Source organism: Sminthopsis crassicaudata, chromosome 2, assembly GCF_048593235.1.
Source record: "Sminthopsis crassicaudata isolate SCR6 chromosome 2, ASM4859323v1, whole genome shotgun sequence".
In the NCBI taxonomy this organism is placed as follows: domain Eukaryota; kingdom Metazoa; phylum Chordata; class Mammalia; order Dasyuromorphia; family Dasyuridae; genus Sminthopsis; species Sminthopsis crassicaudata.
The window spans coordinates 570,776,691-570,801,003 of record NC_133618.1 but is presented as its reverse complement, the minus strand read 5'-3'; the positions used below and the strand labels follow the sequence as shown (position 1 = coordinate 570,801,003).

Sequence of the window (24,313 nt, the reverse complement as noted above, 5' to 3'; positions counted from 1 at the left end):
TTTAATAGGCATTCTCTTGATTATTTTCAGCAATAACCAAGAGGAAATGAAAATATAATTTACTTCTCAGAGGAAACAGCAGGGCATAATGGGAAAGAGTTCTGGATTTGAAGTCAAAGGATTTGAGTTCAAGTTTTGGGTATTTTACATAATATGTGATCTTGGACAAGGCACATAACTTCTCTGGGGCCTTAAATTCCTATTTAAATGAGGGAATTGAATTTATTTAACTCTACAGTTTCCTTCAGTTCTAGATTTATGAATGTGAATCTCTTATATTTTGTTTTAGAAATACAACAGCCAGGACTTTCTGATGTTAATCCCTTTAGTTAGGTCATAAACTCTTTAACTAAGAAATATTTACTTTTCCATGAGAAGCATAAACAGAATTGTGATTCACGAATTTACTAATTTTTCTCCATTTAAAGAGGTATTAGCCATACCTTAAAGAATAATTAGAAGAGTAAGTCATTTGGAAACAAATTTCTAATTCAAACAAAGAAAGTTATTTGGGAAAGCTAGCTTTTCCCAACATTTGTTCTCGCGAGCTTGTTTGCAGAGAAAGTCTCACTTGAGGAGGACAACACTGTTTCTTATTAGTATGCTATTGTCCATTTGAGAATTGCTTCAATTCCAACTCCTGGCATAGAGGTAGGAAAAAAATCTTACACAATCCTGGTGGAATGTGCTATATACTTTAATATCAGAGTAAAGTATATTATACAGAAGACCTGAATTGATTTCTTGACTGCTGTCAACAAAGAATGGAGTTTTCAAAATGGTGAGGCTCTGTTATAAGAAGCATAAACCCAAAGGAAAAGTACTAAATGTAAAATGGGGCAGATGGATTCCAACGCCTAAGGCAGCTTTCCAAAATTTAGAACTCTCTGCTGGTAATGGAGCCCTCACTCATCCCAAAGGATAAGATGCCAGACAGAGGAAACTTAAGAACTCTTCGCAGGGTGTGGTTGCTGGGTATTTGCTATTGGGTTACAACAGCAAAAAAGCATTCTCTTTTCATCAGCCCCATCATTCTGTCTGCTTTTCATTGCTGCTGTTTTGGCTGACGGAGCTGGTTTCTTATGACATTTCAAAGTTATGGCACAGTAAGTTGGGTTTCACTAGGAAGCACCATAAGGGTCTCCAGTTTCAAAATAGAAGCCCATCATTTTTGGTGCTCAGGAAATGCCACAAGCTGAGTATTTGAATTGGCATGAATCTTGTGTGGAAATCAAGATTTCCTGAAGATCAGCTTTTCTTCTGGAGACTCACACCTAAATGAATCTGTGCTTGTACTAACCCACAATGACAATGAGAGATGCCATCTTGTTATTCAGGGTATTTCTGTCTCATATATCAACTTTCTATCCCCTATGCCATGATGCCTCTCTATTATAAAGAAAAACATTAATCATTTAAAACAAATTTTAAAGTAAGAGAACAGAATTTTAAAATATAAGCACAATCATTTCACTTTGAAAATAGCAGCAAATTAGAAAAAAAATTAAGTAAAAGATAAAATATTTTGTTGTTACTATATTTGAAAGCCTAAGTCATCCTTGAGTCTTTTTTCTTTCTGACTTTATTTGACTCTTTAATTAGTCTGAATCCAATGATAGATTATTATTATTATTATCACTTTTAAAAAATGCTCTTACTAGTAACCTAGGATTGTTTACCCTTTAACTTTATCAAAGTTGTCAGTTTGCAAAAACAAAACAAAACAAAACAAAACAAAAATAATTCACAAAATCCTACTGATAAAGACCACTCACAAAATTACCTAAAATGTAATTTTTGATTAGACTTTTACTGCTTCTTAGCAATTCTTTTTATTAATCTCTTTTTCATTCCCTATAGCATTCCCCATGTCTCCAAGCAAATCTTTCCTACTATCCTAAATATGTCAAGCTTTCTTTTCTCCCAGGAGACATTCTTGCATAATCCTTTATGAAGATATCAAGGTTATTTCGCAGAAGCTCCATCAACTCTGCCACTTAAAACTTTTTTTTTTTTTCGGTTCACATCATCTCTCCTCTCTTTTACCTTAGATATATAAATATCTGTCTTACTTGCAGGCTAATCTGTGCCATTGATATCATTCCTTTCAATATTTTTATATCAATCATACTTTTTCTTTCTTGTAACTTCAATCTCCGTATCTCCAATGCTCCTTCCTCTGTCTATTTTTTATTTAAAAAACAAACAAACAAACTTTCCTCCCATTGTGACATCTAACATTTAAAAACACACCTTTAGAGTAATGCCAGAAAAAATGCTATATCAGAAATTTAGGCAAAGCTGACTGTGAAAATCTTTCTCACTACTGCCTTTACTGAAATGCTGCTCTGGGACTAAGGCAATCAGTTTTGGTACCAGTGGAAAACAGTATGAAATATGGTCTCAAATCAACTTTCAAAGACAAATTCATCTGAGGGGGTAAAAGATGCTCCCATTTTGTTAAGGAATGGAAAACCTCAAAGAGATATTCCAATGATAGACACCCAGAACATGAAACTGCTTCTGATGAAGTAATGGAAAAGGGAGAAGATAGGAGCAGGCTAGAGAGAAGTTCATTTGGGATAGAACCATTGGGAACTAACAGTTTAATTAATTAAAACTAATAGTTTCTTAATTTAACTTTATTTTTGCTAAGTTCTAAGTTCAAAAATATTTTCTATGATGGTTAAGTGTTCTGGGTTACAAAGGTAAGGTTTTAAGGGAGAATTTTAACTCAAGTTTTCCTGATTTCAAGTCTGTAGCTCTTTCTACCTCTTTATGTGAACAATCCATGCTACCAAAAGGCATGAAAATGATTAACATAATCAAATGAACAGTTTGGTAATAGCCCTTTCTCTTGAAACAATTTTCATAATATCTCTCAACTGCTTGGTTCATCCTTGAGCATCTGATTTGCTAATGTCTGAATTTTCTTCTCTTCCTCATAAGCTATTTAGTTTAAGTTAAGTTAAACTATTAAGTTTAATTTTTTCTGTACTGGATCAATTGGTACCTGCCTTCAAGAATCAAGAATACTGGCATGGTAGCATTCTCTGCTAAACACAGTAAAAAGCAATGAACTTCTCAAAAGACTAGCCTATTCCCAATGGCTCTCTTCTTCACAGCTCACTCACCTCTCAACTCTTTGCAATTTGGTTTCTGCCCTTACAACTTATTGAACCTGGAAGGCTACCCATCAGTTACATGCTACTATTAAATCCAGTGGATTTTTCTTGACTTCATTGCAGCATTCGATACCATTGACCACTCTGTATGTTGGATGTCTTAAAGACTCCAACTGTCTATTTGTTGAAATCCATCCTTTTCTTTAAAGCCTAGCTTAATTTTCACTCTTTTTGTTATGGTTTGCTTGAATTTTATTTTCTTTCTCATTTTTTTCTTTTTAATCTGATTTTTTTCTTGTGCAGCAAGATAATTGTATAAGTGTGTATGCCTATATTGGATTTAACATACATTTTTACCATGTTTAATATATATTGGATTACTTGCCATCTAGGGGAGAGAGGGAGGGAAAGAGGGGAAATTGGAGCACAAGGTTTTGCAAGGGTCAGTGTTGAAAAATTATCTTTGCTTATCTTTTGAAAATCAAAAGCTTCAATAAAAAATAAAATTCAAAGAAAAGCCCAGCTTAAATGCCACCTTCCCACCTTTTGTGACTAACGCCACTACTACCCAATAGAAAACTCTCTCTTCCTTTTCTGATTTCTTTAAGTACTCAATTCATATTTCTCTTGTACTATTTTTTTAAAGCAATGGATTATGAATTCAACATTCAACAATAAGATCAAGAAGAAAGTTTAACATTTTCAACATATTTTTACAAGTGGTCTTAAATCTACATCTTGTTCACTTTGGGCATTCTAATCTGAATTCTATTTGTTGTTCAGTTCTACTATAATGTATGCCCTTTAAGGGCAGATACTGTATTTCATCTTGCAAGCATTAGCATCTAGTACAGAATCCTGCATTTAGTAGACACTTATTATTGCTGAGAAGTGAATTGTGATACTTCTCCAAAGGAAAACTTGCTCTCAGAGTAAGCCAAAAGTCTATTGCAGTTGGTATTGTTATCTCTCAGTTCCTTATCAGACAAGCAGATGCTAATGCATAGGAGTTCTGCATGATTTCCTTTGCAATGTGACCAGCAGTTAGTTCTGTCACTCTAGCACTCCCTGAGTGATTCCAGCAAGGGAAAAATGGCATTTCACAGCACTCAGCTTGAACAAGACTCCAGCTTATGCTGGGAAACAGACTATCCAGACAATAGTAAATTAGATACTGAGGGACACCAGAGACATGTCAGCACTTACCAATTTAAGTAGTTGAACGGTCTTTGGTATAAGATGGCAATCAGCAATCCTGGATTTCAACTTCCAGTTTGGCCAATGACTTTTTTCTCCCTCAAGTCTGTAATTAATCATCACCTCTCTAGGGGTCTAAATTTCCATTCTCTGAACTAAGGGTAGGTTCATCTACTTCCCCCCCTCCCCTAAGACTGTGAAAATTACGTAAATGCCTGGAAGATAATTAATGTCACACCCATGATGAAGATTTTTTTAAATAAGTTGGTTTTTATATAGTGCTTTTAACTTTGCAAGTATTGCGTGTTTGTACATTTAATTTAGGAACACAGATTTTGAGTCTGCAGGAATATAATAAGGCCATCTATTCAGGTCTAACCCTCATTTTACAAATGAGGAAACTAAGACCAAGAGAATTTTAGTGATTTTGCTGAGTCATTTGGAAGAGCAAGAAACTTGATCTTAGTTCCTTTGACCCTGCATTTCCCACTGTTCCAAGAGTTTTCCTCATTTTATAATTCATTCTTAGTGCTTAACTTTTAATTGGTTGGGGATCAAATGTAATAGAGAAGGGACAAGGAAATTGTTTCAGTCTGGGCTCCTTTCCCTGAGCTCTCTCTGAGAAGGAGAGCTATGCTGACCTAAACCATCAGAGTGGCACTGAGCAGCCAAGAAATAATACCAACCCAGGAAGACTTTCTAATCTTGCCTACTTCTGATTGGTGTATACCTGAGCGCTTGATGTGTTCTTGCTATGGATTGGTGCATTTGTAAAATGTGTCTGAATAGTTTGTTTACTCTGGGAGTATAAAAGAATGGACTCCTGTGGGGGAGGGCAGTGAGTCACTCCATCAATTAGTCTGCAGTCCTGGCAGAGCTGTCCAGTTCCTGGTTAGACTTTGTGTGAGACGTCCTAGAATTGGGACAAAAATGACCCAGCGTAGCAATGTCGCAGTTTGGCAGGAGTCTTCACTGTATTCTTTGCCTTCATGTCAAGAGATTTAAATTAAGTTCCCTTTGATTATGAGCTAGGTCTCCCCTTTAGATCTAGTAGCCTAATTGTTACAGCACAGATGATTCACAGAATCTTTGCATCACAGAATTTTAGAATTGCAAGGGATCTTAGAAAGATGGGACTGCTTGAGTCTACAATGATGTCAGCAAAAGAGAGCAAGGAATGGTGTGAGGGTGGGGTAGAGCTGGAGGCCTAAAAGATCATTGTCTTGGTGGAAAAAGTTGTATAGGACAAACAAAAACTTGGGTGCACAGTGTTTTCTTCATAATGCTAACCTGACTTACTCTGTGCTAAAAATTTTGCCTCTGGCCTCCTGACTTTGAAACATTGCTCTGAGTTCTTTCATGTTTCATGAATGACCTTTTGGTTTTAAAGTCTGGCTTAGCCCAGCAGGATGTTCCATTTACCCTTTCAGATCATGACTTGGGGGGGGGGGGGCAGCTGGGTAGTGTAATGGATAGAGCACGAGCCCTGAAGTCAGGAGGACCTGAGTGCAAATGTGGTCTCAGACACTTAACACTTGCTGGCTGTGTGACCCTGGGCAAGTCACTTAATCCCAATTGCCTCAGAAAAAAAAAAAACCAAACAAAAAAACCAGATCATGACTTGGACCCCTGTCCTGAGAAGGGAAGAGTGCTCTCTTATGCTCTGCACATTGCTCCTGATCACCAGCAGGAATCAGCTCTATCTCCAAGGGGGTAGGATGGGACAGCAGTGATCTAAAACCCTTTGGTGAGTAAATTCTTCAGCTATCATTCTTACCAACAATCCATTAGAGCCATGGACTGTGACACAGCGGGAGAACGTATGGTGGATGGAGAGGTCTTTCACATAAGTTGGCGGGTCATAGCCTCCCTTTTCATCGACATCACCAGCCAGGTGGAAGTGGATTGGATACTGTCCCATGAGCTGCTGACCCATATGTTTTAGCTCAATACCTTCAAGATGAACTGCCTTAAATCCAGGCCCAAACTGGAAGCAGGAAAGAAAAACAAAAACAGAAGTCAGAAAATATCCCTGAAATGCTGACAAAATGATCTAGTAAGATATCCAACAAAAGGAAAAAAAAACTGGTAGTGGATGAAATTTTAGTTGATGTCCATTATTATGAATAATATCTTTTCCCTGCCCTAATGTTTTCCATCAATTCCTATTCCAATTTCTCTCGTCATGAGAACAAGGACTGACTTCTGCTTTCTCTATTTCCCAAGTACTTAGCACAGTAACAGGCACATAGTAGGTGCTCAACAAATGCATATTAATTAGATTTAACTTGGAACTTGACAAATTTTTCCCTTTGCTTTTTAATCTAGAGATCATAAATGCACATGGAATATAGGCTCCTCTACCTTGTCCCAGTAATCAGTGGCATTTTGTGAGGAAATGATGACAAATATAGTTTAGATTGACTATATCTCATTCTCTTTTGCAGCAATGTTGTTAGTGCATCTTATTTCCTCTATTGGACAAAAAATTCCTGGAGGGCAAAAGTATCTTATTTACCTTTGAATCTCTGCCAGTATCTACCTAGGATAGTGAACTGTACTAAAGGCAGCTAGGTGGCAGAGGATAGGGTACTAGTTCTGAAGTCAGGAAGACCTGTCTCAGACACTAACATCCTGGACAACTCACTTAACTTCTTTCTGCTTCAGTTTTCTCATTTGTAAACTGGGAAGAATAATAGCACCTATCTTTCGGGGTTCTTGTGAAAATTAAATAAGATGATAATCATAAAGCACTTAACACAGTATCTAGTATATAGTTAATATTATTGTAATTATTTTTTTAAAAACCAGACCTCTGATTTCATTGGTGAAGGCAGCTGTCTGTGAGGAAACTTGTTCTACAGTCATTATCAACAACATATTAAAAATGTATATTCTTTCAGAGTTGCCAGTACATTGAGAGATTAAAGGATTTAAAGGTCCCATAGTCAATAATGTAAGGAACTAGACAAGGACCCAGGTCTCCCTGACTCCCAGTTTGGCTCTCTATTCATGATACCACAATGCCACTCCCAATTACACAAGTCATTCCCAAAAAATCTGAGTGAAGTTTGAAGTTATTACAAAGCAGTATGTAAATACAAAGCAGTATGGAAGAAGAAGGGACAATAAGGGGATGAGGAAAGGCACTGGAGATAATCAGGGATCCCAAGAGGAGAAAGTTAAGAAAGAACATCACAAGCCTGAGAATCAGCCTACTCAAAGGCATAAAGGTGGGAGATGAAAGATTATGCACAAGAAAAAGAAAGCAGTTCAATTTGGCTAAAGAACAGCATACATGCAAGGGAGTAGTGCATAAAGACAACTGTGAAACAAGGGTACACCCTAACATTCCACCAAAGCTAAGCCATTCATGATTGGTATACACATACCTTGATATGCCCACCAAAAGTATCAAAATCAAAGAAGCTGCAGATCTGGTTTTTATAGGGATAGCATGTTCTCTCTGTCTCTCCCATGATCAGAATGTTTCGGCTCAGGAGTCCCACTTCTGCTCTCATGTCCACACCATCTATTTCTTCTCCAATATGGAGATACATTGGTTTTCCTGTGGAAAGAATGGCCGTGCCCAGTTTCATTCTCTACCTTGAAGGCAGCAGGCGTTACTGTATGGCAAACTGATTTCCAGACTTATCATTCAACTAAAATTACTCTCCCTAAAGTTACTGATGACATCTTAATTGCCAAATTTGATGACCTTTTTTTAATCCTCATCCTTTTCAATCTGTCCTGTAGCTTTGCTTTTGACAATGTTGACCATTCTTTCCTTCCAAACACTTTCTTCTTTCTGGGTTTTCATGATATTGTTCTCACTTAATGGTCCTCTTACCTATCTGAATGAATGATCCTTCTTAATTTCCTTCACTAGATCTCCTACTTGTGGGTATACCCAAGGTTCTGTTCTAGGTCCATGTTAATTCTCTCTAAATACACTTTCACATATGACCATATTGGCTCCCATACCTTAAGCATCTTTTCTCTAAAGATGACTCCTAAATTTATATCTAGCCATAGCAACTCTCCTGAGTGTCATTCATTTCCAATTGTCTCATATTTCAAAAAGGAGGTCCATAGGCATCTTCAATTCAATATATTCCAAACAGAACTTGCTCTCTTTTTTCATCAAACCCACCTGTTTTGCAATTTTTTCTTTTTCTGAGATGGTTACCACTCTGTTTCCAGGCACCCAGGTTTATAACTTTGAAATTATCCTTGCTTCCTTACTTTTTCTCATTGCATATCTAATCAGTTGCCAACTTTTATTTCTCTTTTATACCCATGAATCTCTTTCAAATGTTACAGAATAATGAAACTGGAAGGAACATTGAGAATCATAAGAACCAATACCTCTCCTTGATGATTCTGAATGCTGAGACTGCTAGAGGGTTAATCGACTTCTCCCAAAAACAAGAGCCAGGACTAGACCTGAGCCTCTTGGATCCAAGCTCATGCTTTTTATACTATATCTATCAGATACCTACAGTGTCTCCTCCATGATTTGCTATCCTGAGATGAGTAGAGAGTCAGTTATACAGAACACATTATTACAGTTAAAAACAGATTATAGAGTTACTGAGTAAACACTGTATCTGCATAGTGAGTTTATAGTTGACCCAGGCAAAAATATTACTAGACTCATGATTGTCAATAACAAAAGTCTAGAAATCTTAGGACGTTAGTATATGTGTTGGAAAAATGACTCTTTTTAATATCCAGTGGACTTTTTGGGAGAGGGGGAGAACTGGATAACGGAATCTGAATGGGTGATTTCATCAATGTAGGTAACCACTTTGTGGATATACACTTCCTGATACAGATGGGCAATCAGTTTATAACAAAGTCTCTGGAAGTTGTCCAAGGCACTGAGAAGTTAAATGACTTACTCATGGTCACAGAACTAGTGTATGTCAAAGATAGGACTGAAATCTAGATCTTCCGGACCACAAAGAAATATGGTGGATCTTCTTTGCTCAGAATCATAGATTCATGAAATGCTGGTTGTGAAATAGTCATGTTCTCTCTTTAGAACATTTTGTTTGGATCTAAAGGACTATTAGGGGAAAACAGATGGCTTCTAGCCTCCACAACTGTTGTAAGAATAGGGAAATTTGGATTTAACAAAAGAACCAGGTCCCAATAGTTAGAATTATAGAGAATCTTAGAAGTCATCCAAACCTCCTCTTTTTAAAATAATTGAAAAGAACAGTGGTTAGAGTGATTAGGTCTAAGCTTTAAACTGTAACCAGCTAGAGCCAAAAGATATCTTGGAAAGGGTAAGAACAGATCACCTTGTTTTGAACACTAACCAGGATTAGCTGATAGGAAAGGTTTTTGAGAGTAAGCCAACTTAAAGTCTCTTCTTTTTGCATAATATTAGGTGAAGGTTAGACACAACAATGACATAATCCAAAGAGGGCTAGATTAGCAATTGAGAGTTCTAATCCTGGCTCAGATATTTAATAATTTTGGGAATTTGGGAATTTAATCTACCTTCTTTGAGCTTCTAGGATTTTGATTTAGAAAATGGATGTAATAACCCCTGAAATATTTACTTTGTTGGGTTGTTGTAAATTAAAACATCTTATAAATTTACAAATGTGAACTATTATTATAAGGCAATGACTTTAAGATTTATGAAATCTCAGCAGCTCTTTTTTGTGGTGGCAAAGGATTAACAATTATTGCGATTGTTCATTAATTGGACAAGTTATGATATGTGATTGGGAGAATAGGATGCTTTCAGAAAAACCTAGAAAGATTTATATGAATTGATGTAGAGTGAAGAACTTCAGAACCAGGGGAACACTATACACAGTTACAGCAATATTGTACAATAATCAACTGCGAAGGACTTAGCCCGAGACAAATCTGAAGTACATATGATGAAAAATGCTATTTATCCCCCCAGAATTCATGTAATCTGAATGCAGATCAAAGAATGCTGTTGCTTTATTTTATTTTTCTTGATTTTTCGTTCACAATGTAACTAATATAGAAATATATTTTGTATCACTGCACTTGCATAATCTATATCAAATTTCTTGCCTTCTCAATGATGGAGGAAGAACAAAAGGGTGGGAGAGAACTTGGAACTCAAAAGACTAAAATTTGTTTCTACATGTAATTGGGGGGAAAGTATTCAAATTCAAATTAAAAAATTTTTTTAAAAAGATTTACAAATTCTGTACATACAGGCTGTCACTTAATGCTCCCAACAACACTAAGGAATAGGAATTATTATCCTAATTTACAATCAAGAAAACTAAGGCTAAGAAAGTTTAAATGTTTTTTTTTTTCAGTCTATAATCCTCTGAGGTGAGATTCAAACTGAGGTCTTCCCATCTCAATGCCTAATCAGACTCACTATGTTCCTTGACTTTAACATACAGAATAACCCTCTATTCACAGAACATTTTGGAGCCCACAAAATAATACTATAGCTATAATTATTTTTCAAGAAGTTTTCTCTTTCCCTTGCCACTACTGACCTTACCCTGAGTTACCACCCACAGGCATAGTTGGACTATTAGGGTTTGGCAATTAAAACTGGAGTACATGTTGTGAACTTGTAGTATCACAGATGAATCCACTGCTGTTTGTACTTTCCTGGTGATGGAAGGCCATAACAAATTCCAAACTAGCGTGTGTTCAAATTAATCCCAGCCGGGATCAGGAAAGCCATAGCTATCAGTAAGAATGCTAGCAATGTGCCTAAAGAGATTCTAAATATAGGCAAAGTGATGTTTTTCATTTTGCAGATTCAGTATGATAGAAGATATGGAGAATTCCTTAAAGTTCATTGTTCAGACAAATCAATTTGGCTCATTATTAAGCCTAAAAAATATTCTGTTGGAATTACTCTTTTAAAAAAGTCTCAGGTTTAAACAAAATGAACTTTCCAAAGTATTTGTTACCTGAGGGAAATTCTAAACTCTCTGGCTAAGTGAGCTTTTTGGTCTCAGAAGTGGGTGTTCATATATCAAAGGAAAAAAACAATTCATCTACACATGGCAACATAATTAAGAGCAAACATCAGAGGTGTTTCTTCTTTGTACCCACGGAGCCTCTGACAAGCAGGAGTAATAATCCTGAAGCTGGGCCATAAGGAAGGATTTTTGTGCTCCAACCTTTTCATTCAGTTTTTCCCCTCTCCCCTTCCTCCTATTTCACCTCTACATCAATTAAGGCTCAGGTCTTCTTTCTTTACAGTCAAAAAGGTTGAAAGCAGAGTCTGCTCAAAATGCTTAGTTGGGGAAAGTGTTTGATGAGGGAAAATTTCCATGAGCTGTATCCTCATAGACACTCAGGCTTTCCTTTTTCTATGGGCCTCAAAGGTCATAAGGATTATACCACTGATACCTATGAAGTATACACAGGAAGAGACTGAAAGGGAACAAATTTGCCTGAGCACTTAATTTAAAACTTTTTTCCTCAGATAGAACTTCTCTGCTTGCCAGGAGGGAGAAAGGATTCAAAGGGAAGGATGACAAATAAGGTCTTTCCTTGGAAGAACTGTAAGCAGGTCTATTTTCCAAGTAGTTAGATAAAACTTCTGCTAGTGTGAAGGATATTGAAAATATATCAAGTTCTATGAAACATAGATTATCATATAAATGATGGTTTTGGGAAGGAGAGTCTATTTTCTTGGGGGTCAGAGTTGAGGCCAAAATGGAGTCAATGGCCCAGAATCTTTATCCTGACTATGTCACTAACTCACTTCCCTTCTCAAACTCCTTAGCTATTTTCCAGCTGCTGAGAGGTTTTATGGACCACTTGAAAAAGAACTTTAAAAATTACTATTTTGTTATCTTCATTGCTGATTTTATTATGTACAGAATGACTCTAAAATGAGAGGTAGCATGTCATAGTAAAGAGAGAACACCCCAGCATTGGAGTCAGGAAAACTTGGTTTTAAATGTCATCTCTTAACTAATATTGACCATGCAACTGTTTTTAATTCCTCCAGAAAAGACTCCAAGATAGTTGCAGAATAAATACTACTCAGTAATAATAAAGGAAGTTTTCTCCCTGAAATTTCCTTGCACTAATGAAATCACAGACTACCCTCTATCTCAAAATAAATAAATCATTTTAAAGTCAGAATTGGAAGAGTTAATATTCCACTTCAAAATGATTTATGTTTCTAGGTAATTTAGGGTTTTGGGGTATTTTTTTTTGTATTTTTACTATTTCATTTTCTATCCCCTTCAAATAGTTTTCTGATATTCTTAGTTCATTAACATCCCTACTGTCACCTCGGATTTCAAGTCAGAAAAATTCCAAAAGATTACTAGGTTCCTTCTTATGCTTATAGAACTACATGCCAATTTTCTTCATAATGGGAGTCTTAGGACTTTGTTTTGGTCTAAATCCCAGCATCTTAGACTGTGGTTTGCACCTTCATATGGTGTCTCATAACTGAATGTGGGGATTATAAAGTTATAATTTATTATCAGTAAATATTTGAGGTGTATACCCATTTATATACCTATATAGAAAGTCACATAAAATTTTTCTCAGGTGAAAATGGGTCATGAGTGGAAAAAATTTGAGAAGCTCTGAATTCTAAATTATAACTTTCCATTTCACTTTGGCATTATATATTTTTAATGCATAGTCCTTATTTTCTGTGTAAACTCACTGAGACAAAATGCTTCTCCATTTTTTGTCTTTGTATCACCATAACCCAACAGAGTAAATCCTTTAAAAATGTTTTTTGAATGAACTTCCTCAATAAAATAAAAATTGTATATCCGACATACATATTTTGCTATGATTATATTAGTGTATCTAAATTCACAATAATATTAGGAAGAATCCATATTATATTTCTATTTAAATGCTGTATAGTCATAGAAAAGGATCATTTGTATTCCTTTAAAAGGCAGAAGCACATTTGGAGTATGGTGAAAATCTGTGACAATGTTTGTTAAGGAAACAAATTTTGTATTAGCATCAAATAATCTTATTTGGCAAGTGGAATGGAGAAAGCTATTATTAGGGCAGCTTACAAAGAAAATTAGCTGCCAGACAAAACTCTGGAGATGGATAGTCAGGGAATGCATATAGCATGACTGTAATCTTCCTTTTCTTTTCTCTTCTCTGCTGACCAGGAGAGAGGATATCGGGACTGGAAAAAATTGGGGATAGAAGGCAAATAAGGACTTCCCATAGAAAAGTTGTAAACTAAGCTATTCTGCTGTTGGGAGGATCAAAGGCTGAACCAAAGCCACCTGCAAGAGCTTTTTGCCAGGAGCCAAGAAAATGCCCTGATTAGGTTTTGATTCTAATAAAAGATTTAGGGTAAGTTTTAAAGTTGTTTTCAACTTAAGCCTGGGAGCTAGAATTAAGATTTTTTTTAGGTTAGTAGTTATTTATAACAGTTGACATTTAGTGATCTGGTAACCAATTATACCTAAATTTTTTTTTACTTCTCTGAATGTTATTCTAAGTTGCTTAACACTTTTTACCTGTAGTCATTAGAAAATCAGTATACTGAATTACTAAAGTAACTAAAAATGAATAATTTCTTGATTTTATAGAGCATACTTTTTATAGAAGAAAGCACTATTGATTGAGAAAGAGTGTTATGTTTTTCTCTCTATGTTATCTGACTATGGGAAATCTTTGCTCAGATGATATGACAACTGCCCATGCACTGAGGCCTCCCTGATGGTACCTCATATGACTTGCAGGCATAATGCCTAGAGGAAATTAGTCTCAAACAAGTTCATCTTCTAAACTCTAAGCTATATCCTTTTTGTAGTGGCAAGGAACTGGAAGCTGAGTGGATGTCCATCAATTGGAGAATGGCTAAATAATTCCGTATGGAATATTATTTTAGAATATTATTGTTCTATAAGAAACAATCATCAGAATGATTTCAGAAAGACCCAAAGAGATTTATATGAACTGATGCTAAGTGAAGGGAGTAGAACCAAGAGAACATTGTACACAGGAATAAGATTATGTGATGATCAATTCTGATGGACTTGGCTCTTTTCAACAATGAGATGATTCAGGCCGATTCCAATAGACTTGTGATGGAGAGAGCCACCTGCATCCAGAAAGAGGACTAAAGGGACTGAATGCTGATCACAACATAGTATTTTCACATTTTTGTTATTGTTTGCTTGCTTTTTTTATCTTCATTTTTTCCCTTTTTGATCTGATTTTTCTTGTGCAGCATGATAAATGTAGGAATATGCATAGAAGAATTGCACATATTTAACATATATTGGATTACTTACTGTCTAGAAGAGGGAATGGGGGGGAAAGGAGGGAGAAAATTTGGAACACAAAGTTTTGTAAGGGTGAATGTTGAAAACTATCTTTGAATATATTTTGAAAATAAAAATCTATTATTTAAAAAAATAAACTCTAGGCTATAACAAGTTATAGAGAGAGCTCAATCTTCTTCCACAGATTAGAAAATCCAAAGAAAGAATCTATTAAATGATACAAAGTATTTAAGTAGTATCTTTTAAGTGACTATTTTTTACTTAGCCAATTCTATTATTTAAAAGTGCTTTGCTGTGTTTTAAGTGACTTGTGAAATTGTTTTTTTCTTGATAACTAGACCCTGTTTCTTTCGGTTGAGTGAAACTCTAAGCATGTGCCTCTTTCCAAATAGGTATCATAGTGAGACATACTTCCTGCAATTCTTCCATTTTGTGATTTAATGACTGTCCTATGTAAAAGTTTGAGGTTTGTCTTCTTAGAACCTCTTTCTCAGTTCCCTATTTATAGTTATTAAAATATCCTTTGTTTTAAAATTGAGAAGACATAATGCATTATCTCATTTATAATATGAACTTCTCTGATTTCTGTCCTTTTTAGTATTCTCAGCACTAAATGTGTAGGACGAAGTATTTTTTATTCCCCTCCCTTATTGTTCTTTACTGCCTGACCATCTATGCTGTCCCTGACCATCATGAACTTTACCAAAATGCCTTTGGCTGAGAAACAGGTCATTAAAAAACTTGCAGTCAAATGGAGAAACATTTATCATTTTAATTTTCTAGAACTGGAGGATCTTCCCTTTACAGTCTCCCAATTTCCAGGCCTACAGTTAACCGACTTTTGCCCTGAACACAGACATGATGAACTCAAAGCTGTTTTTCTTAGGTAACAAATACTCCAGTGGAATGTTTATTTTCTTGGCACTTTATCCAGCAAAAACCTCTCCCAGAGCTTTCTCAGCAAAATAGCGTTGTCCCTCTGGCTGCTTTCTGTTATTGAGACAGCCAGTCTGAACTACAGTGAACTTCAATGGCAGTAAATCATCACAAGGAACATACTATTGAACCAATGTGCCAACCGGCTTTCCACTGACTAGACTGTCAGAGCAAACCACAGAGTGATGAGAGGACTTGAGGTTGAGTGTCTTAGTAGTCCTAGATGGGGAGGGTTTGTAATTAGGGATAATATTTTTACTCTATTTTTTCAGGCTTAGAAAGTATAGTGAGGCAGGTGAGATATGCATTTGTTGGTTGATGGTACTGAGAACACATATAACCTCACCCAATGATTTATGTCTTGGAGATTTTATTGATACAGAAAGTAGTGGGAACCTAGATATAGACCAAAAGACCTAAGAGAATATTAAATCTTAACCTCTCACTTTATCAAGGATACTAATGTCCAAAGTATCTACAATTGCAAACACAGTAGTCTCCTCTGAAGGGAATGTTAGTAGTTTGTTTGGGAGCTGTCCATAGCTGAAGCCCTTTCAAAAAAAGGAGGGTGGGATTACATCATATACCAGGGAAAGTAGAGCTACTACATTTAACATGTCAAGTAGCTTATAAATTCTTCAGTCAAGGTTAACTTTGATCAAATATCCAACTTCATGAATTCATATTTCACCTAAAAATATGTTTTTTTTTCCTTTTGTCCTTTGGAACACATAGGTTTCATTTCACTGACCTGTTCTATTGGATTCTGGATATATTCTTTATCTCTAATCCCCTCTTGCTTTCAAACTCATTCTTTTTTTTTCTCCAAATGGCCCATCTCTTGTTTCTGTCCCTCATTAACTGTAATGTTACAACTAGAAACTGTTTTGTCTGCCACAATAGAATAAAGAGGCTCTCATCTATAGTTCATGGGTGGGACCAAGAGTAATAGCACATAAACCTGGGAAATAAGTTAGTCAAATACAGGGATGTGCTGTAAATGATTAAAAAAAGGATCCATGACACACTTTTAAGTATAATTTGTATTATGGCATTTTCTTCACCATTTTTTAGGTCTAGATAATCAGTAAAATAATAAACCAAACCCATATTCATTTGCTGATTTCCAAAATGTAAATGCTTATCATGAAAATTTAACAATGGTTTCTCCTGAACCAATTCAAGCTGGCTCTAGCATTCCCCTTTCATAATCCCACAGAGAGATTGTGGCAGAGCCAAGACTAAATGACAGGTCAGAAGACTCTTGGTTAAGACTCATCATTACATCAAGCTATCTCTCAGGGTAATAATAGCAGATGGGGAAAGGGAAGAACATTGATGTCTACAATGTATGTCATGGATATTTTTCAGGCCTCCTGAAAATATAAACCCATTAAAGATTTTTTTCTTTTTCTTTTCTTCCTTAGATCAAGGAATTGGGTTATTTATTTCAGCTGTTCTCGCTAGGCCCACTGAAGAATGTGATTTTGCCTCTAAATTTCTGACCCTGCAGCAAGAACATGGCCCTTTGGAAGTTTAAGAGCTTTACTCCTTGTAACAAAAATAGGGTCATATTGTTGATACTATTCAAAATAATAATAAACAATGGAAAAGTCAATAAAAATGTCAAAATCTTCTATTCCAGGGAATTTGGGTTAAGTACACCACAGACTTCATATCAGTAACAGAACATTGGAGGGGAAGGAGGGTAGAGATCATCTAGTTCATTCTAATCATTTTTACTGGTGAAGAAGTTGCCCAAAGTAAAGTGGGCACTATATTAGAGGGAAGAAAATAAGCATTTATTAAATCTCTATTATGTGCCAGGTATTATGCCAAGTACTTTACAAATATGATCTCATTTTATCTTCATAACAACCCTGGAAGATAGGTGCTATTATTGCAAAACCTATTTCAGATGGGCAAACTAAGGCAAACCTGCCCAAGGGTCAAACAGCTAGGAAATTTCTGAAGTCACATTTAAACTAAGGCCTTCCAGATTCCAGACCCAGGATTCAATCCCCTGTGCCATCCAGCTGCAAAACAGAGGGTTCAAATTTGGGTCTCTTGTGCCTCCAAATTCTGTCTTTCCATTACTGTCGTCTCCTTTGATAATTTCTAATAAAATATCTCTCCTTCCCAACTCTCCACCAAGTATTTCTTTAAATGTGAATGAAGCCAGACCTAACTTCTCTTTGTTCCTCCCTTGGTTCTTTTATTAAGTAATTTCTTTTTTTTAGAACCAGCTATAACTAACTCAGTCCACAAGGATTTATGAAGCACCTACTATATCTGAGGAATTGTGCTAAGTACTAAGGATACAAAACAAAGGCAAAAACTTGTACTTGCCCTCAAGCAGCATATCTTCTATTGGGGGAGACAATATATAAATAAGTACAAACATAGAAAATATACCCAGAGCAGATGAACGCAATCTGAAAGAATAACTCACATTTATATAGTATTTTAAAATTTAGAAGGCACTTTCCTTACCACATGGAGGTGACTTAGGAAATTAGTAAATCCAGAGAAGAGGGGAAATTAATGCTTTTCCAAGCTGATGTGCACAATGATCATCTTCTCATAGAGTATAGTGCTGAATGTCCTTTTCAAAAAGGTCATCACAAGAGACTCTTCAGTTGGAGGTGACACAGGAGGAAAACAGGACCTCCAAGGGGAGCCAGGATTAAAGAACCATGGTCAAAACAGCTACATCAACATATGCTGCTCTCAAGTGATAACTATAGGGATGGGCATGGGAACAGTTTGCTGCACTTAGTCTCAGAGAAAGTGGCCGTTCAGGGGGGAATTACAGCACTCAGAATAATGGGATTTTTAAAAACAGTCACCAATGTTATCAGAGAATGAAACAGTCACTTGGGGAAGGTAATAGAAGTGTGATTATTTGTGATGCTTGATAGAATTCCCATGATGGGATAAAAGGGCATAGTGTAAATAATTGACTACATTTTGGGAGACTATAAGTTCAGTCACTTTCTCATCATTTTCTCCCAGATCTTCTCATTTCCAGTAAGATCCCCCTGAGAGGAACTAAAAATTGGCAAACCTCCCTCACCATCTAGGTATTTTCCCTAGATATTTTGATAATTGTTCTAAAATCCTATACCTAGAATCCTACTCATTTATTAAATATTCTAAATATGGCCACTAGAGAAATAGAGGTTTATCACAATTATTATTCTGTTTATCATCATGAGCATAGGAAGTTAATATATGAACTTAACATATGAATGTTAATTTTTTCTGTCACAAAAGGTGTGTGTGTATGTGTATGTGTATGTGTGTGTGAGAGAGAGACAGACAGACAGACAGAAACAAAGACAAAGACAGAGAGACAGAGAGACAGATAGACACAGACAGACAGGCAGACAGAAAGAGAAAGAGAGAGATTTCAGAATTTGGAGTAAGAAGACATGAAATTTAGACCAGAGCTTCTTAAACTTTTCCCACTTATAACCCCTTTTTGCCCAATAAATCTTTACATGACTCCAGGTGTAGAGGTATATAAAATAGGTATACAAATCAACATTTGCTGATAATAAATCATAATTTCCCAACTCTTATATTCAGTTATAAGATCCATATTGGGTCATGAAGCACCATTTAAGAAGCTGTGATTTAAAAACCTTAAGCATATATCTGAGCTCAGATTTCCCCATTAAAATGGGGATAATTATTCTTATATTATCAACCCAGCTTATTAGGTTGTCATGAGAATGAAATGAAATAATATCTGTGAAGCATTTTGTAATCATAAAAGTGAATAATAACTATTCTTTCAAGAAAGAAATTGGGACATAGACACTTTGGGTGATTTTCTAAAGATTCCACATAATCATTAAAATTTCCTATTTCTGAGAAGACTTAGGAAAACTATTTACCTGATGCCTATGAGTCACTAAAGTATATTAGAAGGGAAATTATTCCAGCTCATCTTTTCTTCTTTTCTTAATATTGTATCCAAGTATCTACACAGAATGTCACCATTGTTATCTCTCGGGAGAGCTTGTCAGTTCTCCTGATACCTTCACATGAAACCTTTATAAAGCTTACTGCTTCTATTAGGCTATATGAAATAGACTTCATTGTGTTCCATCCTGTTTAACCCTAGCACCACAGCCCCTCTTTCCTTCCTCTTCTCCTCCCTATTTTATGCTGAACTGATAAATGAAGTCCAACTACAAAACTAAACAAAACATCAAACAGGCTTAATCCATTTCATACCCATTTAATCTGAAAAGAAAACATTAACACCCAGGGAAGGGCAAGAGCTAAGGCTGATGTGAGTGGTGGTTGTTTTCCTGATCCCCTGCTACACATCTCTTATAATGAATGCTTGAGTTTCATTCTCACAACCGCCCTCCTTTTGTCCTGGTTTTTTTTTTTTTTTCAGTTGCAGTGGGTGGCTTCCCATCCTATTTTTTAGGTAAAAAATTCTAAGTCTTAATAAATACTATTCCCAATGAAAAGCTGCATTTTAGTCCAGCCATGAAAGGTAGAGGCCCCACTTTATTTGAGAGAGATTTATTTGGCCACAAACTAAACCTAGGGCTACTCTTCTCCGAATAGTTTGTGAAAACTTAAGGTTTTCAACTTCACATCATTAATTGAACTTCATAGGCAAAGTTAAAAATTAGTGCTTTTAAAGGGAAACTATCATATGATAGAATTCATATTCCATCAGATTTGATTGATAACAGCAGTGTATTTTTAGGGCTCTATTGCTAATGTATTTCTGATCCCTTTTCTCAGGCAGTGACAATGCTAACACAGTAGGAATCTGACTTATTGTCTAATAGTTTGCTCACATTCCATATTGTCAAAGAACCAAGTAATCCCAGCACCAAAGATATTCTCCGGTTATGTATCAGGCATGTATGGAAACAGTGGCTCTTTTTCAGAATCCTGCTTCTGTCTTTGTAAACCTGGGACATGGTGTAGTGGAGAGAACACTGAACTTACAGTCACGAAGATCCAGATTCAAATTCTGCCTCAGATTCTTACTATGTAACTTTGGGCAAATTATTTAACCTCTCTCAGCTTCAGTTTCCTTATCTATTAAATAGGGATATTTAATAGCACTTTCCTCACAAGATTGTTGTCAAGATCAAATAAACAAAATTTTTTGCAAAACTTAAAGAACTATGTAATTACTAGCTATTATTAATTATTCACTTGCTGCTCAGGGTCTCTTCCCCAGGCCTAAAAGACCACCATCAATGATTTTATGTGTATATTATTCAGAAGGATATTGAGCAATACTCTCCTAAGGTCAAGAAGAATTATAAAGGACTGAGAGTCTTCCCACAATGGTGGGATGTGGATTTTTCACAGTCAATAAGATATGGCTGTCTATAGAGTATTGCCAAATTAACTACCAAACTTGATTAGTGTCCTACTCCATCTCCAATGGATTGATCAATCAGTCAATCAATAAGCTTTTAAAGCTTTTACTATATGTGCCAGGCACTATGCTAAATGCAAAGAAAAAGCAAAATCAGTCTCTGAATTCTAGATGGACATGAGCTTGTGAGTGAATATATGTCTGCAATGATTAGCAGAAATTTGGCTTCAGTCTCCTAATCCAAAACACAGATGAAATTGCCTTTGAAGAAAGTTTGTTCTCATTCTAAATTCCGCGAGGCTACAATTTGAAGTAAATCCAATACTATTAGAAATTAACATTGCACAACATAAATTCCAGCTCACTCAAGCTGAAGCATAGGAAGTAAAAAGCAGGGAAGGAAGATGGAAAATTCTAAAGTGATGGAAAACTCTACATCATTTTTTGGATAATGTTTAGTCAATTTGAGGCCCTCCACATTTCATTTCAGCTGAGTCCAGAGAGGACCAAAATAAAGCTTACCTGCCACTTTGACTTCATAGGCAGTGCAAGTTTTGCAGGGCAGTATCTGGAATTCCTCAGCCTGGTACATGGAGTAGTCTGTGCTAGCAATGACCAAGGTGTCTCCAGCTTTCCATGACTGAACATTATCTGTTAGCCTCAGAATTGTACTGTTCACATTGGTGTCAATAGTGATGGTGAGTTTGGGTCTCACTGTAAAATCAAAGAGAACCATCAAGCCTTTCATTTAACTCTTTGTCACCTCTCAAATTGCTTTGCCCTTGCCTTCCTGCCTCCCTCCATTAATACAATTGCAGGTTTGCCCATCCAAAACAAAATTATCTAGCTCACCTCATTGTGGTCTTGGTTTAGGCTTTGTGAAGTCAACAAAAACCCAACCAAGAAAGATCCATTCATTAGCTACTGGCAAGGGAATTTTCCACTAACTTCTTAAGTTCAAGTTAAATGTGGCTTTCAGTGGGGTTATTTCACCACACCCACTTAGCTCCATGACTTAAAAAAAATATAGTTGCTCTGAACTGTTATTTACAGTAGCAATAAATGTCTTCCCCAAAAGGAGATGTTTTGCTTAATGACTGCTTTTTGGAAGATGCTGAGTGCCTTTTTTTTTTTTTTTTAACAAACCAACCATTTAAAATTCACTTATAATGATCACCTTTGGGAGCAGTGTTGTTTGAAATGAAAGCTACAAAAGATAGGATTGCTTCTGAAATCTTAGTGATCTGAGGGTCATTTCTGCACATTGGATGCCTACTTTCTTAAGGCCTGGCCCTTCCCCTTCCTGAAAGGCTTGTGTGGATGGGGTGGAGTTCTCAAAACCCTTGCCAGCTCTCTCCACTGTCCTGTGATGTCTTAAACAACTACTGTTGTCACAAGAGCTGTGCCACAGAAAGGGAGCCCAAGAGGGGCCGCCTGACACTGCTAATAACTCAAGGTGGCTGACCCCGGCTCTCTGAGAACTGCCAACTTAAGAAACAGAGCTGTAATTGACTTTTTCCTTCCAAAGCCCAGCTTCACAAAACAGACCACTTACCCGATTTACCACATAGGAACCTCACTCGGTAATTCTGGCAGGCTTTGTTCTTATTGTAGCACACAAACCTGTAATCCTGGCCACTTTTGTAGACGACCTCAGTGGTTAAGTTAATTCCATCCACTGTAGTGGCCTAGAATAAAGATAAAAATGACAGTCCATAAACCTTTTTTTTTTTTCTTTGAAAAAAGAAGATTATGAACCTCAAACAGATAGTCTTTTGTGAAAAAGCTATTTATTCCTGCTTATTCTTATTATTCTTGTTAGTATCCCTGGGAGACAAGTAACCATATTATATCTCTGTTATTCAGAAGTAAAAGATGAAGGCGCTTGATGATTGAAGGACATGCACAGGGTCACCCACAGTCACCAGTGTCCAAAGGAGAGATGTGTTTGAATTTGGTCCCACAATCATCACAGGCATGTGATTTTGAAGTAGGGACTGCCAGCTGTTGCAGTCTGAGGAAAAGGGGGGTTATGGTTAGGGATAAATGTAACCAACCTAAATCTAAAATAAGATTGTACTTTTGGGGAAAGGTTATTTTGGATTCAGTGAATGTCTGCCTTTCCCTCCCTTTTTCACTCAAAAGGAAAGCACGTTCATATGAGGTTAAATGAGATTCAAACTGCAAAAGCCTATCATAAGTTTAAAGAGAGATCTTAAGACCACAATAGTCATAAATAGTCCTCATCTTTGTGGGGAAGCCATGAAAAGCTGTGGAGTAGAGACTAACTTATAAAGGATGGGAGAATCCTTTCTGGATATTTTTCTCTAGGGCCAGAATTTAAGCATACATCACTCTGCAGTCAGTATTGTAGAAATATTATTACCCTACACCAATGGGCAACATGCCTCTCCAACCTACCTCCCATCATACTTCTTCCCAGATTTCAGGTATCCATCTTCTCTTGAACGTTCAGCCCTATTCATATCTACCTGATTCCTCATCCCCAAACAACAACAACAATAATAATAACTCACATTATATAGTCTATTCTAAGCACTTTCCTCAATACAACCTTGTGAAATTAGTAGAATGGACAAAATCATCTTATTTTATAGATACAGAGTCAGAGGTTAAATGGGTTGTTCATGGTTTGAGTTATTAAATGTTTGAAGTAGGATTTAGTCTCAGATCTTCTGATTCAAAGGCCAGGTTTTTCTCTTATTCTACAAATTTACTCTGAACCCACTTGCTAATTTTATTTATATTCTCTTTTATTTATAATCTCTTTATTTTTATCATTTATTTATTTATAATCTCTTTAAAGCTATGATTCTATTATATATATTTATGTATATATGAATACACATGTATATGTATATATAATACTGTGTTATATGTAATATTCAAAATATATTCTATATATACGCATTTTATCTATCTGTGTATATATATATGTGTGTGTGTGTGTATATATATATATGTATATGCATACACACAACCCCCTCTACTAATGCATTGTTTATATATATTGTGTGTGTGTGTGTGTGTGTGTGTGTGTGTGTGTGTGTGTGTGTGTGTGGCAGCATGACATATTGGATAGAGAGCTGACCTTGAAACCAGGAAAACCAGGATTCAGGTGTTCATGACAGACACATACTGACAATGTAGTTCTGAGAACGTTACTTAAACTCTCAGGCCCTGGGTAAGTTTCTAAGACTATTAAGTTACAGAGCAGGGACTAAGCTGCATTGATAGAAAGCCTCTACTTATATACTATGTATGTAGTAGATATACATATAATATATATACATATACACATATATGTGTATGTACTTATATACATATATCATATATACATACATACATATAAATGACAATACATACATTATAGATTTAGATATGACATGTAAATATAATATATAATA

The 24,313-nt window shown here is 36.0% G+C and overlaps 1 protein-coding gene across 5 annotated transcripts in view; it reads right to left on the bottom strand.

Moving 5' to 3' along the window:
• Window positions 1-24,313, bottom strand: part of CEMIP (cell migration inducing hyaluronidase 1) — a 230,515-nt gene that overhangs the window by 51,770 nt on the left and 154,432 nt on the right. For all 5 annotated transcript variants that reach the window (XM_074295247.1, XM_074295246.1, XM_074295249.1 and 2 more), the window contains 4 exons: window positions 22,441-22,573; window positions 21,408-21,599; window positions 7,715-7,890; window positions 6,100-6,309 (listed from right to left, as the gene is read on the bottom strand). In XM_074295247.1, the coding sequence (XP_074151348.1) occupies window positions 6,100-6,309; window positions 7,715-7,890; window positions 21,408-21,599; window positions 22,441-22,573 (711 nt within the window). The remainder of the gene's footprint in view (window positions 1-6,099; window positions 6,310-7,714; window positions 7,891-21,407; window positions 21,600-22,440; window positions 22,574-24,313) is intronic.